Here is a 16,376-nt window from a genome sequence, read left to right as displayed (position 1 = left end):
ACGAAAATGGTGTCATAAGATGTGCAAGACTTGAAAGTAAAAAGTCAGCGAGCAGCGCGGTCAAAAAATTTCGAATGGTTGTCGAAAAATGTCGAGGGGGGTTGATTCAACCCCCCCCCCCCCCCCCCCCGGCCCTTTTAGGGTTAAGTTGGATTCATCTACCGTGCTCCACTTGTAGGAAAAAAGAAATCAAACGACAGACAACCACTGCAATAATACTTTCCTTGTCCTTTACTCGTAATCTGGTGGGAGCATATTAGGTTAAACATGACCAAGAAGCCTTGCTGGACTTGTTTTTGTTTCAATCATATTTCTTCATTTTTTCCGCGACTAAAACAATATTTCAAGTAAAATGAACTTATAAACATGTTACGTGATGTCAAAAAAATCACAAATAAGACCATATTACATGTATAGTACTGTGTTTGTCTCACACACAAAAGAACATACAAATATAAAAAATAGAAAAGCACTCAGAGAGTGCAGAAGACCTCCACCAAGCAGCTCATTTTTAACCATACATGCATCCCTCCCAATGATAGCTTAAAAAAAAAGAAGAGAGCTTAGAAGTGTTTACCTCATAAGCTTCCTACTGCGTAGCTCCTTGAGCAAAACAAAGCTTTAGTGCGCATATGCAAACCTCACATATGTGCAGCTTGAACTCAAAAGTTCGCTGACCCTACATTTTATTTGCCAAAATATTAAGAATTTCTTCAAAAATTCATAAAAATTCCCAGCTCACTCCCAGAATATAACCATCTTTTCCTTGTGTCACTTTAAAATTTTTTGTAAGTTTCATCCAAATCCATTCACAACTTTTTGAGTTATCTTGCAAACAGACAAATCAACGTCAACATAAACATAGCGTCATTCCTTGGCGGATATAATGAGTTGTGCATTCATATCACACTGAAATGGTTGGGGGGGGGGGGGAATGCTTAAGGGTACCATCATCAACTGAGACAGACCTCGATGGTGGCCCCAGTAAAGGATTACAATAATGTATATCATGTCACATTTTAGATATCATACCTACATGTACAGAAATACTGAAATACAATCAAACCTGTCTTGGTGCCCACCTGTCTATAGCAGCCACCTGCCGTATACAACCACTAAAAACAATTCCCCCTAAGACAAAAGCCGTGCTCAAAACCGCGTCTAGAGCGGCTAACTTTTTTCGTCTTCCTTGGGTGGCTGCTAGAGACAGGTTTGACTGTACGCATATCATACTCTGGTTTCCCTCCTGTGAAGACTGGTTACTTGACGGATCTCGAACAGAAGGCTTTATGCACCGGAAAGGAGATGATGGCTGCCGTGGCGATGCCGAGAGAGTCCGAGACTGATGCCGCCCCGAGGGCAAACTCTTTCTGTCCTCCTGCAAACTAGAATGTGATGATAAAACAGAAACAAGTTTTGACATGTACACATCAAAAATATATTTCAGACATGCACACCTGACACATTCTAGTAAGAGGCTTCAACTGGGAATATGATAGTTTGGTTCAAAATAACCAGGAACATTCCATTATTTTTTTCTGGAAAAAAAAATATTCATTCGGATATATCAACTGATTTGTTCTGAAATTTGAAATTGAAAACCATCCAGAAAAATATTCAAATTTGTTTTAGCATGTACTGTAAAAGTGGAAATTTTTTCGCGGTGTTGAAAATATCCACTTTTACAATAAATGATTAATACGCTTCATCTTCATGTAGTGCACAAGTGCATACACAAACAAAGGAGGATATATGTGTGGCGCTCCGACGAAATGAGTCATAAGTCGCACGGGGAGTTTTCCCGTAATGAGCCGAAAATGAAGGGGAAGCACTGCTCTGGTCGAAACTTTTTTATTACGGATTTTGATTCCTTGATGTTTTATCTGTTTGTACAGAAAATTTCAGCGTGTAAGAATGAGTACAAGTGTCCCAAATCACAGTTTTTCTGAGACAATTTTTTTCGGTTACATTTTTTTCGAACGCTCGCCTTTGCGTTGCGTTTCGCACCTATTGTTCTTGCCCGATCGAGACTCCGCCTCCGTTGCTAGGGTGTATGCTAATGAGGCATTGCTCTTGACCCCATTGAAGACAAAACAAAGCATGATGCGCGCAGCGGCATCGGCGGCCAAGCGGCGAGGGCTTTAGAATATTACGCAATAATAGTGAGCTGACCAAGGCTATCGATTGCATGACCAGCGAGTTTCGTTTTATACATGCCCTCCATTTCATGAAGTGGTGATTGATGTGACGCACAAATCGCGCTGAAAAAAATAATTCCATCGAACGATCACGCAAAATTTATGATACTTTATCTATGAGCCAATACAATGATCATATATCGAACTTGAAACCTCTTTATGCGAGTGTGTACTTTTACAACGGTTTTTAATTGGCCTCATTAATGAATTCATTCAAATAATCATAACTTTCTTTCCCTGGTATGTGACTTGCTGTTTAAAGTTCATCTCTGGAGATATAGTAGGGCCTAAGTTGTCAATTAAATGTATTATCGTTTTTATAAAGTCGACAATTCGTGTGATAATTCGCCAAATGTATGTAATGCGTACTATTATTTCCCTGGTTAATAAAACTTATTGCCCTATTTCTTATGATGGTTTGGGCCGTGACGGCATGGAGAGAAATCGGAAGACAAACATTATTAATGCCCAAATAGGTCGTGTTCCCTTTTGAGGATATTCTGACTCTTGTCATCTGTGTATTTTTTAGAAGTAGGACCTAATTGAGAAAGGGACAGAAAGCTGTGTCGCTACTCAAAAGTGTGTTTTTTCATTTTGTTTTGTTTTTTGATCAGAATGTGTGTAATGATAGCTGTTTGTCGTGTATTGCGTGTAGCTGACATGTGAGAGGTCAAGTCTGCAAAGAATTTGGCTAACAGCTTTGCGAAGTAGCAGCGCTAATTGCCCATTGAATTGCGTATTCTGAGGAATTTCGAATGAAAGAACTCGGACGACACTGTTCACGCCTTGTATCCGAATAAACCCCGCATCAACGAAGCCTTAAACAATGAAAGGTAAACTTCCTGCTATCAAGGGGTGGATAATCACGCAACCAGTATTCTTTCGTCGCCATTGATAGCAGAATCAGTGACGGAATGGAGTAACAGTGTTGGAGGATCGGCATTATGTCTGCTAATTTGCAAAAGAATTTTTCAGTCCCCTTTTGTCTTCAGAACCACAGTCAGGGACGCTAACTTACTCTATCTCCTACAAGCTGTCGTTACTATCTTAAAACGTGAATTTTATGAAAGGTTAAAAGTGATCGCGGAATCAGTTCTTCTGCGTGACACATGCAGGCTTTTATAATAGCATACCAAGCTTAAATCGTTTACCTGTATAGAAAGGGCAGGGATACACACTTATCGCAATCATCCGGATTTGAGAGTGATACACCGTCTACTACTTTTCTTCATCTTTCCCCCAACAAAGACCATGGTAATTCAAAACAGACAAACAAACAAACTAACTAACTAACAAACCAGCAGTTGCATTATATCAGAACGTATACAAATTTTTGTGTTTCATGTATGTATCATCTCTTGATGTATAGTAGCGTATCCGGGCACTTACCCCCTGGGCAACTACCCTCCTGATAATTACCACCCGGATAATTACCCCCAGGTCTATTCCCCCTTAGGGCAACAACCCCCCCGGACAACTACCCTCCTAGGGCAATCACCCTCCAGGGCCATTACCCCCTAGGACAACTACCACCCGGTCATCTACCCTCCTAGGGCAACTACCCCCAAGGGCAATTACCCTTAGGTCATCTACCCCCCGGATAACTACCCCCTGGGTAACTACCCCCTGGATGACTACCCCCCGGATAGCTACCCCCCAGATAACTACCACCCGGATAACTACCCCCTGGATAACTACCCCCGGAGAACTACCCCCTGGGTAACTACCCCCCGGATAACTACCCCCAGGATAACTACCACCCGGATAACTACCCCCCGGAGAACTACCCCCCGGAGAACTACCACCCGGATTACTACCCCCCCCCCCCCCCATAACCATACCCCGACCCCCACCCCCGCCCTCTCCTGATACCTACTGGACAACCCTCCCTCCCCGCCCCCCGAAAGAAGTACCACCCTTTGTAATTTTTCCATAAGTTCATAACACCATATCAGAAGATGCACCTTTCTCTTACACTGTCATCATTTACTCTTTTGGCTTGTCATTTTCTACCGTTATAACACATTAGAAGATAAACATAAGAAAAGGAGAGTTGATTTCACTGCAATTCATATTTCCTTAACATTAGCGAGGGACCCTTCGACATAAAGCCATAATTTCTGATAGGATCCGGGCACGGTTTTATGAAGTCAGTCCTGACAAGCTGTCAGTTCCACACAATTACCAATCGTTGTAGGTCGATCAAAGCAGGTCCATGGTAACAAGTCGGTGACTCGAGCTTATCAATCAAGCAGAACCCATGGTTTTATTGAAATTATTAGAGACTAACAAGATGTCATAACTGGCAACTTTTATCAAACGGTGCCCTAATCTGTCATAAGAGTAAGATTACAGCTTGTTTTACATACAAGTAGAATTGTGCTAGTTTTCAAGTTAAATGTTCTCGACACTTTAAGGGGAAATCCAGTTCATATATAAGTTAGTCTGATTAGAAAGAGTAAAATATTACGAGTTTAACGGTATTTCTTTTTTTTTTACAAAACACCCCTAGTTGTTAACGAAGTCTTTTGTCCTGCACCCTCTTTTTTAATAGATCTATAGAGAGTTGTAGTTGACAGAATCCTTTTTACATTATATGGCTGCTCTGTTTTATCCCGGCCATTTCAAGAGTATTTTTTTTTTCACAAAAACTTGAATCCTTCTTGGAATAACATGCTCTTTAATATTTCGTAAGGGATTTCTAATTTTCTCACCCAAAAGATATTTAAAACCTGAAGTTAGGTCTCGACCAAAACCAGACGATATGTAGTGAAAAAATGTTGTTTTTTTTTTCAATTCAAATAGCAAACGTTGTTCGAAAATAACAATAAGAAACGTAATTTTCTGGGGGAGAGTTATTGTAAGAGGGGTGACTGTTTGGAGCCTAATTTTAATAAGGAGTAATTGTCAAGGGAGGTAATGCTCTGCGGTGATCATACCAAGGAGGTGACAATCTCTTCCCACATTCTTGATATACTAGTTGTTAATGCCCAATGATGCAGTAGGGCAATTCTGAAATGAGCGTTAACGGTATAACAGTAAAATAGTTACAAAATTGATGAAACAATGCAAAGAGAGAAAATTAAGACAGAGACGAAGAACACAAATAAAGATACAGTGCACTCCCATTACAACGAACACGGTTATAACGAAATTTCGTTATAACGAAGCAAAACTTCTGGTCCCCAAATTATCGCCATTAAAGTCTATGGTACACAATTCGCTTATAACGAAGACGGTTATAACAAAATTTTCGTTATCACGAAGTATTTTCTGAGCACCACTGACAAAGAAAAATAAAGGAAATGTGCTCCGTTTTAACGAAATGCGGATCGCATTCGAAAATGCGTAGCGGAACAAGCATTTTTAAAGCGTCTCTGCATGAGCGAACGCATCATTGAATGTTCACTCCGTGTATCACGCACAGTTTCCGAGGGGAACTTGCATTATTGTAATACAATAATCTGAATTCAGATAAGGTTAGTTTCATTGTTCCGAAGTCCTTTAATACAAAACACAGATTCTGATACAACTAAATGTCCGTAATAGTTCGGAAATGAAATATTAAGCACATTTTGGCGTTATTCCATAACAAAGGTTCGTTAATCCGATAATAAAATATGGTCGTTATTCTCATTCTTATACGGTTCGTTAGTCCGAACATGATAGGAATTCAAAACGTTCGTTAATCGGAACATTACAAAAATATCGTTAATGCATGGTGAAAAAAGGAGAGTACACTAACAAAACTTAAGAACTGCAATCCTTATAATCGTCTTAAGATAAATAAATCTTCGAAATAACTAACCTTTCTCATTTTTTTTTTCATTAACAAAATTTCTTCGGAATAACGAACCTTATTTCATTTTCGGATGAAAAAGCCTTCGGAACAAAGGACTTTCTGAATAGTGAACCTTTCTCACTTTTTGATTTATAAACCTTCAAAATGACGAACCTCATTTCATTTTCAGATCAACGAACCTTCGGAAAATGAACAATATATTATTTTGATCTAAATCATGAACTTTCGGAATAATGATTCTTCAGAAATGCGAACCTTCAGATAAACAAACCATCGGAATCCCGGGAATGGCAAAACTTCGGAATAAGGAGCCTTCGGAGTAACGTACTTTTATAGTAAGAAAAGAACTTTTGGAATAGCGAACTGTAACCAAATCCTACACCGTCATTTTCTCCACATGTGTGACAACACAAACAACTTTATGCTCTTTTTAAAATGTAATATTTAAACGAAATTAAAAAGGTATTCTCCCATCTCACATAGCTTTCCAGCGTATGAGGATTCAACAAACAAAATTTTTTATGCGTGGTTTCCTTCTTTTCCTTATACATTGCATATTATATTTGTTCGGTTATAATGAAATTTCGTTAAAACGAAAAAAAAAAAAAAAAACAAAAACAAAAAACTGCCGGTCCTGAGCATTTCGTTTTAACGGGAGTGCATTGCACATGAACACACACGAGATAAATCCCTTGTAATGAGAGAAAGAGGAAAGGTGAGTAATGAATGACAGGAATAGACTACCTTCACGGTGGACAGAGAAAAGCGAGAGGGAAGAGGAAGATGATGGGTCAAAACCAGGGCACGTGAGGCATGAGATATAAGCTCCTCAAAATAAAGAAGTGTTACATGGAGTTGTTGTAAACCATTGTGGCTAAAAAAATATTGCAAAAAGTATAACTCATTCTGAAGTGTAACATTTCTTCAAAATGTCTTTAATTCAATGGTAAAGGCATTCAAACTTAAAGGGACTGTACAGTACTGGTTGAGGTGGGGATTCATGTTTTGAACATTCTTCGGTGAGATAGTGAGAAACATCTCATGAAATATGAAAGAGCATGTAATTTTTAAAAGGATTCAACGTTTATTTGATGAAAATTGGTGTTCAAATGGCTGATATCCAAAAAAAGTGATAATAATAAAAGGCGACATGCCCCACCTTTATTAGGATCTCTTTGTTTCACCTTGTTTTTGGATATCTCAGCCATTTCAAAACCGATTTTCATCAAATAAACTTTTGATACCCCTTAGAATTGCATGATCTTTGACATCTCATAGAGTGCTTTCTGAATATCTCGCAAAACGTTAAAAGCAAAATTCTCACCTCGACCAGAACTGTACATACCCTTTAAAACTTCTTTTATACTATACTATCAAGAGAAATCCGAAATTTCGGAACAGTAAAAGAAAATACAGATTTAGCGAAAATAGTTTTGGTGAAAGGCATTGACATTTACTGGATTACCGGGTAGGATATGAAGGGACAGCTTCGTGTTTTATGAACATAGAGTCAGAATAGTAGAGCAGATAAGCCGAAAAATTGTGCAAAATTTGACTAAAGCATGAAACTTTCACCAGTGTTAGTACATGTTACGAGATTCATTTTAAGATCGGGAGGTAAGTCTGAATTGACCTCTGATGACCTCCAAAGGTCAATGACCTCAAAATTTGATAAAAATTGATATTTTGCGTCATTGATTAATGTTAAATATGGTAATGATGTACTAAAACTCATTTTCGTTACAGTGAAATTGTCTTCATGTTCCATAGAACCCTGACAGGTTTCTACCTTTGACCTCTGATGACCTCCAGAGGTCAATGACCTCAAAATTTGATAGAAAATGACATTTTGCGTCATTGATTAATGTTGAATATGGTAATGATGTACTAAAAACTCATTTTTGTTACATTGGAATTGTCTTCATGTTCCATAGATCCTTGACAGGTTTCTACCTTTGACCTCTAATGACCTCCAGAGGTCAATTATTGACCTCAAATTATCAGAATGTTGATATTTGGTGCAATTGGTTGATGATAAACATAACGCTGTCCTAAAAATTAATTTGTGTTACAACTGAATCTTTTTCCTATTCCTCAGATCAAGGGAAATTATTTACGCGTCTCTGCCTTTCTGAGGACTGTGACAGGTCAATGACCTCAAAATATCAAAATATTGATATTTGATGTATATTCAATGGTTAACTGTTTACCTGGTGTGCAATCATGCATTATGCTATTAGCATATACTCCATTGTATAAGAAGTGTCTTCTCATTCCACAGAACATTGGTCATTACCCTGAGTATATCCAACTTTGACCTCTAAGGACAATGTGAGGTCAGACTTTTAGAATATCACTAAAAATTTGTGTAGGATTGCAAATATTGATGTTTGGCTTCATTGGTTTAATCCTAAATGTTTAATCATGTACAAATCACGCCTTGACGTTATAATCAAAGTATGTATGCACATTCCACTTTAAAGCATTGGTTCATAGTAACAGGTCTGAGGAATGTGAGCGGTCAATTATTTCAGAAATGAAGCTTACGTGTCTTCAGTGATGGCAGTGACCTCAAATATAATATTTGTTTGGGTAAGTTATGCAGACTATAGCTTGCATGAAATTATATGCAACATTATCCAATTTGCACTGGACAAAATTTGTACGCTTAAACATGGAAGGTGGGGAGAGGAGTACCATATTTTGGGTTGATGCTTAATAGTTTGTGAACAGGCATATGGCAAAGTCCCTTGAACTGGATGAAAGGGTGACAGATGCTAACCAGAAAACAACAGGCCCACCTCATCAGCGATGTACGTCACGAGTCAAACAACCCGACTCGTACAGCCCATGAGTTACGCAGCCCACGAGTCATACATCCCGTGACCTAAACACTAGATAAACAAGGTCAATGAGCTCGGCATCAAATATAATAGGCCCACAAGCTGTGCGGTCCGCGAGCTCGACACTCGAGGAAAACAAAGCCCACGAGATTAATATATGTATTACATCAGAAAGCTTAATCTATTCAGTGTAGGTCTTGTGGACCTCCCCCTCCCCCCCCCCCCCCCCCCCCCTCCATGTGTCGGATTCGTATGGGCCTGGTTTGCCTAAGTGTCAAGCTCATGGGCAATGCTACCTAGTTTCCAGCTGGCGGGCCTGTGTTGGTCAGTGTCAAGCTCGTGGGCTGTATGGTTCCGGTGAATGACTCATGGTCCAGGAGCATACAGTGACGTCATGGACCATTTGGAAGGCGACATACTGTGAGGCATAACATGCATTCCACATGAAGCAACCCTGTGTCTTGCAACTTGCTATTGTCATCCAATTAAGTTTGGGTCATTACGTCAGGCAATTTTGGGCATTTTTTCAATGACCTGTTTAGGAACCTCAATTCCAAATAGGAGTGGAACTACTATTTACTCTAATTGTCTTCTTTATGCTCGATACTCCTTAACACTTGGGCCTGGCCAAGAGTTGTGCCCCCATGCCCAAATATTGGTTGTTTCCAATATGCCGCCATCCGGTTTGCATCATATGTGTGAATCAGGGTACGCTGGCAGCGGGTAATATCACCTGCATGATCCGGTTAAGACTCTCTGCCAGCAAGTGGTGATTCAGTGTAACCTGCTGAAATTGGTCTAGATCTATACCCTCGATCTCTTTTAAGACAGGGCAGCATCTGCGTCTTCAGTGAAGCACGCGATCGGCACACAGATCTCCTCCACGACTAAACTGGATAGACATCCTGTAGTCAGACCAGCGTTCTTATAGGTCCACAGCCACTGTATGCGATCATCAGAGTCTTCCAATGGCAATATCTAAACAGTTTGGGTGAAGGCAAGCTTTTGTCTCTATGATGAGTGCATTGCACATAGAGTACAGGATGCACGAGCTGATAAGAAAGGTTCTTTTTGAATCGCGGGATATTCTACACTCCTTTCTCAGGCAGAGGTTCTGAATTATCAGGTCGTGCTCAGTCTGCACACAGTGAGCTGAAATTGTGTGTAATGATATGGGAAAAATGCATGGAAAAATCAAAATACATGTTTATGTATTTTACGTGGAATCAGTTCCTGTTCCGAAAATGCGAGGCTGTATTGCAGGTGGCCTATTGAAGGTGGCCTTCAATTTGTTTTTCAGAGTATATTGGCATGTTTAACAGACTGTAACTCACAAATATGCCTCTTGAAATGTTTTGAAAAACTTCTGCTTGCTTTTACATGAGCGGATGATTATCAGTTGTTTTTTCTGCTTTTTCATTTTGTGTGAAACAAAGTATTGTTTCTCTTCAAAAGATAGCGTGCCAATTAATCTGCACTTTAAATACTGTTAGTGCTCTATCGGCCCTATAAGACATTCAAACCCACCTTCAGCCTAGACATCCGTAGACGTTGTGGTGTCGAGCGGGATCTGAACATCTCCCATGAAGCGAGACTTCTCTTTTCTTTTCTTTTCCCCACTAACAATGTGAAACAAAGATATCCGTAGGCATTGTAGTATGTAGTCGTGGTAGAGCGAGACTTCTCTTTTCTTTTCATTTCCCCACTAACAAACAAGTTTTCAATAGCAGGAAACATAATAGAGGTATTCGCACATACTGTTTACATTTCCCATCACATGCATTTTAGCGTGCCAATTAATCTGCACTTACTGTTAGTGCTCTATCGGCCCTACAAGACATTCAAACCCACCTTCAGCCTAGACATCCGTAGACGTTGTGGTGTCGAGCGGGATCTGAACATCTCTCATGAAGCGAGACTTCTCTTGTCTTTTCTTTTCCCCACTAACAATGTGAAACAAAGATATCCGTAGGCATTGTAGTATGTAGTCGTGGTAGAGCGAGACTTCTCTTTTCTTTTCTTTTCCCCACTAACAAACAAGTTTAGCAGGAAACATAATAGAGGTATTCGCACATACTGTTTACATTTCCCATCACATGCATTTTAGCGTGCCAATTAATCTGCACTTACTGTTAGTGCTCTATCGGCCCTATAAGACATTCAAACCCACCTTCAGCCTAGACATCCGTAGACGTTGTGGTGTCGAGCGGGATCTGAACATCTCTCATGAAGCGAGACTTCTCTTGTCTTTTCTTTTCCCCACTAACAATGTGAAACAAAGATATCCGTAGGCATTGTAGTATGTAGTCGTGGTAGAGCGAGACTTCTCTTTTCTTTTCTTTTCCCCACTAACAAACAAGTATAGCAGGAAACATAATAGAGGCATTCGCACATACTGTTTGCATTTCCCATCACATGCATTTTAACATCGGAATTTTCATGTACACATTTTGCCTGGAAAAGAATTACCAAGAACTTTTCAACACAATACATGTTCAAAAGAAGCCATTTGGTTCATATATAATTTACTCGACAGAGTGACTTATAGGGGCCTACTTATCACTGTCCACGTACTCGAACAGTTTTCGCTAAATATACAAGCGGATGTTCACAAGACTGCAAGGAGTAGAATGATTTGCCCCTTAACATGTCAGACTACTACATCTCTTGAAATATCTTCAAACGTAAAGTCATTCCTCTTAAATGATTACTCTCGGTCGACGAATGAGGTCCTCGTCTGCATGTCATTGTCGATCTCGTCAGTGTGACTGCATGGGCCGTCCGTTGAGCGGTCTGCCGTCACGCTGTCAGTAGGCCTATTCTCTTCATCACCATCACTCTCCATTTTGTATCAGTCTGACAGGGCGCTTCAACATCTCCGATGACATCAGTTGACTATTTGGAGTTTGTAATTGCACTCCAAATTGGCGTAAACCAAAGTTTTGTGCTATCGTGACTCCTAGTTTTTCCTAATGTCCTGCTGCTCGCCGGTTCAGTCATGACAGTCAGATCCTCATCACATTCACAGCGTAGGTCGATGGTGCATTCGGCGTCGATAAAGATTAGTTGGTTGACTTGGAGGGGGGGGGGGGGGCATGATGTACCAAGAAAGGGGAACTCCTGACTTTATCTCTGTGGTCTCCAACTATTCTCAAAGTTCCTCAAAATTCCAAAATACTCTGCAGCCTTTGCTTCACTACATAGTGTGAAGCCGCTCCCACTGTGCTTGCCACTCTAACTGATTTCTCGGCTGAGACATGTTTTTTTATAACTAATTTACTAACAAACTTCCTTTCCCTAAAGCATTTCATTGGCTCAATCTTACATTGGGGTGTGGCGTTCACTGGAAATTAATTTCTTACCGGTCAAATGTTCAATTTGCTCCTCCTATTCGTTTCTGTGAAAACTCAATTTTCTATGATTCATCTCAATTTCTGATTAACTCGCCCACTGTCTTTTAGTTTCTTCATTCACTTGTTCTCTGTAACCACTGGTAAAGACTTTATTGTTTCTTGGATATCAAAATGATAAACCAAATGAATATTAGTGTCCTTATGGCAACCAACGTCATCGTTGTTCTGGGTCATTATCCCTGAATTTGTCTTTGGAGTTCCTGTTTGACCCACTCCACTAAACAATAAATGCTAAAATAGAGGGATAAATTCTGGCAGGAGGGCCACCTTCCAGCTCAGAGGGTCATTTATGTTTGGGGATCAGAGGGCAAAAACAAGTCATCACGTCATTCCCCGTAATTTGGCGCGGGGCTTTGGGGATGGAGAGTGCTGACCACTAGCGGGGAAAGTAGCCAACATCAAACTCATAAATTCCTATGACCATAGACTTTTCTTGGAAGAGGTGGTTTTGACACACACACACAAAAGAAAGGAAATAGCTGGAAGGAACATAAACGGTTTCATAAGGGCTTTTTACACTTGTAATTTTTTGCTTAGTCCCGTACCAAAGGTGGGCTAAGGGGGGGGGGGCTTAGCCCCACCGCTTGTACGGGACTATCCTTAGCCCACTGTTTACACTCGTTTTTGCCAAAGTGGGCTAGCCCCACCGATAATCCCGTACTATCTGGCCCTGCAAAATAGCAGGGTTAGCACCGCAATTGCGGTGCCAAGCAAGTGAGTGTAAACAGAACGAAAAAATAATCCAGGGCTAAGCAATGGAGACGAAGTCCGACCCCCACTGACCAATCAGAAACGAGGTAATCAAGTGCTGCCGGTGCGTGCGTGTACGTGTACAGTGCACAGCGTAATCATGAATATTAATGTGGTTTGGAAAGTCTGGGGCTAAGAAATACGAGTGTAAAAAGGTCAGTTTTCTCCTTAGCCCCGGACAAGAGATAGTACGGGACTGATTGGCCAGTGTAAAAAGCTGAAACAATTGATACGGGACTAACGATAGTCCTGGGTCAGAGAAAGTCCGGGTTAAGAAACACAAGTGTAAAAAGGGCTAGGAAAAGGACTGCAGTGTTGTTTTCCTTTACTCTCTATCCTATTCTATTCTATTCTATTCTATTTTATTCTTTATTATAAACACGTGCTGGTAGCCATCTGGGCTACAATTGTGTTTGTTTTGTACATCCTCTAAAGGTCACCAGAGGTCAGAGGTAGAGCCTTATCTGTGCTTTTTGGAATATGAAGACAATTTCTTGTAAAACAGGTATATGCTTGTTTTGTACATCTTAACCGTGTTTATCATTAACTAATGACACTACAGATCAATATTATGATATTTTGAGGTCATTGACCTCTAAAAGGTCACCAGAGGTCAGAGTTAGAAACCTGTCTTTGCTCTTTGGAATATGAAGACAGTTTCATTGCAAAACAGATATGCTTGTTTTGCACATCTTAACCATGTTTATCATTAACTAATAACATCACAGATCAATATTATGGTATTTTAAGGTCATTGACCTCTAAAGGTCATCAGAGGTCAAAGGTAGAAACCTGTCAATGCCCTGTGGAATCAGAAGATTTGTAGTACAAATGCATATTTAGTGCAGCGTAACCAAGATCTAAGCCTGTCATTCACAAATGCCTCCAAACATCAATATTCTGATATTTAAAGTTCATTGACCGCTGGAGGTCATCAGAGGTCAAATCAGACTTACCTCCCGATCTTAAAATGAATCTTATGGTATGTACTAACACTGGTGAAAGTTTCATACTTTAGTCAAATTTTGCACAATTCTCGTGATTTTGAGGGCTTAACCGCTCTACTAGAATACAGAGGGAGAAATTAAGCTTGTACATAAATCGTCCTAAATGCAAACGATACAAATCGTAAATCCTTAAGATGTTGTTTTCATAAGATGATGTCTCAGTATGGCATCTCCGTGATTCCTGGCAAATAATACAAAGAACTTCGTTTTCTGTAGTAATGATATCCTTTTTATTAAAAGTAAGAGTCGGGGTGGGGGTGGGGGCAGTGACCCGGGAGGTAGTTACCCAGGGAGTAATTGACGTGGTGTACTGTCCTGGGGGTAATTTTCCTCTTGATAGTTATAGGGGAGGGGAAGTTGTAGGCCTACTTATCCGGGGTAATCATCCATGGGGAGTTATCGGAGGGGGTAGTTATCGGGTGGAAGTTATCTGGGGTCTAGTTATCGGAGGAGGGGGTAATTAATCTGGGGATAATTATCCTGGTGGTAATTATCGGGGGGGGGGGGGGTAGTTATCCGGAGGGTAATTATCCGGGGGGTAATTATCCGGGGGGGGGGGGGGGTAATTATCCGGGGGGGTAATAATCCGGGGGGAATTATCCGGGGGTAGTTATCCGAGGGGTAGTTATCCAGGGGGTAGATTTCCTAAGGGGGAATTGCCCTGGGGGTGATTGCCCTAGGAGGGTAGTTGTCCTGGGGGTAGTTGTCCCAGGGGGTAATTACCCTGGAGGGTAATTGCCCTTGGAGGGTAGTTGTCCGGGGGGTAGTTGCCCTAGGGGGGAATTGTCCTGGGGGGTAATTATCTGGGTGGTAGTTATCCGGAGGGTGGTTTTTCAGGGGGTACTGTTCCTAGACCCGTATAGTAGGCATTTGTTGTCGTTTTTACAGCGTTTCCTAATAAATGCCTATAGCGAAAACCCAACACAACTTTTATCAAGGAGGGAAGGGAACTTAAATTTAAATATAACATAGTTTACAGAAATCAGACATGTAAATATGGCAATCATATACATCCGCACAGCCGATTGTAATCTCTTACTTTGATTATCAAACGTGATCGCCTCAAATGAATTTTGACTACGATTACAGAGGTATCATCTACAAGACATAACTGATGGTTTACAGAAGTGATCATCAATTCAGTAAGGATTAGTCAAGTCATGAATTCACTTTACCCATCATGTCTAATCAAACCACGACATTGTTTGGGTAACCGTGCCTTTTTATTCTCATAGTTCAAACTAATTCTTGACATAATCAAAACAAATAATTCTTTATATAATTTCTCAAAATACTCGAAAGATGGCCTAGGTCAAAACTTTCTACAAAGATTGCGTACGGCAATCTTTACTAGCCTAAACAAGTTTTCTAGAGCTATCAGTTCCCCCTATGACGATGACTTCGATTGCGTTTTGAACTTGCATCGAACTACTTTCAAAACAGCTATTACCTTTATAGTTCAATTAATAAACCAGTCTTTTGAATTCATAACCAACATTCGTAACCGTAACCATAAAGTAACATAATACTGCATGTCAATAAAAGTTGGAAAATGTAAATGCTATGTCAGTAGCGCAGAATAAACTAGAGAGGGGCCGTCAAAGGCGGCAGACCCACGCCTGAAGTACAAAGTCGGGGTAAACATAATGTGCATTCGGTCATCTACCAGAATTCGGTCACTTAATTGCCAGTGTGCTTTATCACCAGCCAGTGAGTTCTACCAAAGATCGTACACTGACATCGTTGACTGAGGTGTACGATCTTTGGTTCTACAGTCACATCACACGCAAAGTCACATCATTTCACATACGGTAACACTCATTCACAACAGGAAAGTCCTTTAGTCTCCTCCAAAAATCCATCAAATATCCCAAATTCCACCGTCAAAAGTGCAGAATCGGAACTTTTCCAAGCGCGCGCGAATTAAGTCCAGTTTTAAGAGTATTGTCTACGCGACGGGTCGCCGAAAAAGCGCTAAAAATCGAGAAATACGCCGTTTTCTTGCGGGATATTTTGATTATAGCAAGCCGAGAGCGTGATGATATCAAAGGTCGTATGAGTGTACGATCTTTGATGGTATCCACAAAAGCGCAAAAGAAAAACAAAATTTACGTACCCCCTAAGCAATTACCCCTATGATTAGTGTCTACGGGAATTATTCAATGCAAGGGTTGAATGCAAAGGTCTACTGCACCAGTATTCGGTCACCAACGAGCGCCGCAACGTCCCCGATGCAATTTTGCACCAACAGTGTAGAGCGCGATGCATTGTCAGCGGCCTTGCACACGCATTGACATTGAGCGCGCATATCGTGCAAATCATCAAAATACGGGCCAGTTTGTGGCGACGGAGAACGAACTTTC

General features: G+C 40.6%; 1 protein-coding gene across 1 annotated transcript in view; it reads right to left on the bottom strand.

The window, feature by feature from the left end:
• Positions 1–495: 495 nt before the first annotated feature.
• LOC139709038 (battenin-like) overlaps positions 496–16,376 on the bottom strand; it is a 42,539-nt gene continuing 26,658 nt past the window's right edge. Inside the window, exon 14 of the mRNA XM_071621006.1 lies at positions 496–1,385. Within this exon, the coding sequence (XP_071477107.1) occupies positions 1,260–1,385 (126 nt within the window). The 3' untranslated portion in view covers positions 496–1,259. The remainder of the gene's footprint in view (positions 1,386–16,376) is intronic.

Source organism: Diadema antillarum, unplaced genomic scaffold, assembly GCF_040938485.1.
Source record: "Diadema antillarum isolate AM-2024a unplaced genomic scaffold, OU_Dant_1.0 seq00001400_RagTag, whole genome shotgun sequence".
Lineage (NCBI taxonomy): Eukaryota > Metazoa > Echinodermata > Echinoidea > Diadematoida > Diadematidae > Diadema > Diadema antillarum.
This window is presented reverse-complemented; position numbering and strand designations above follow the sequence as displayed.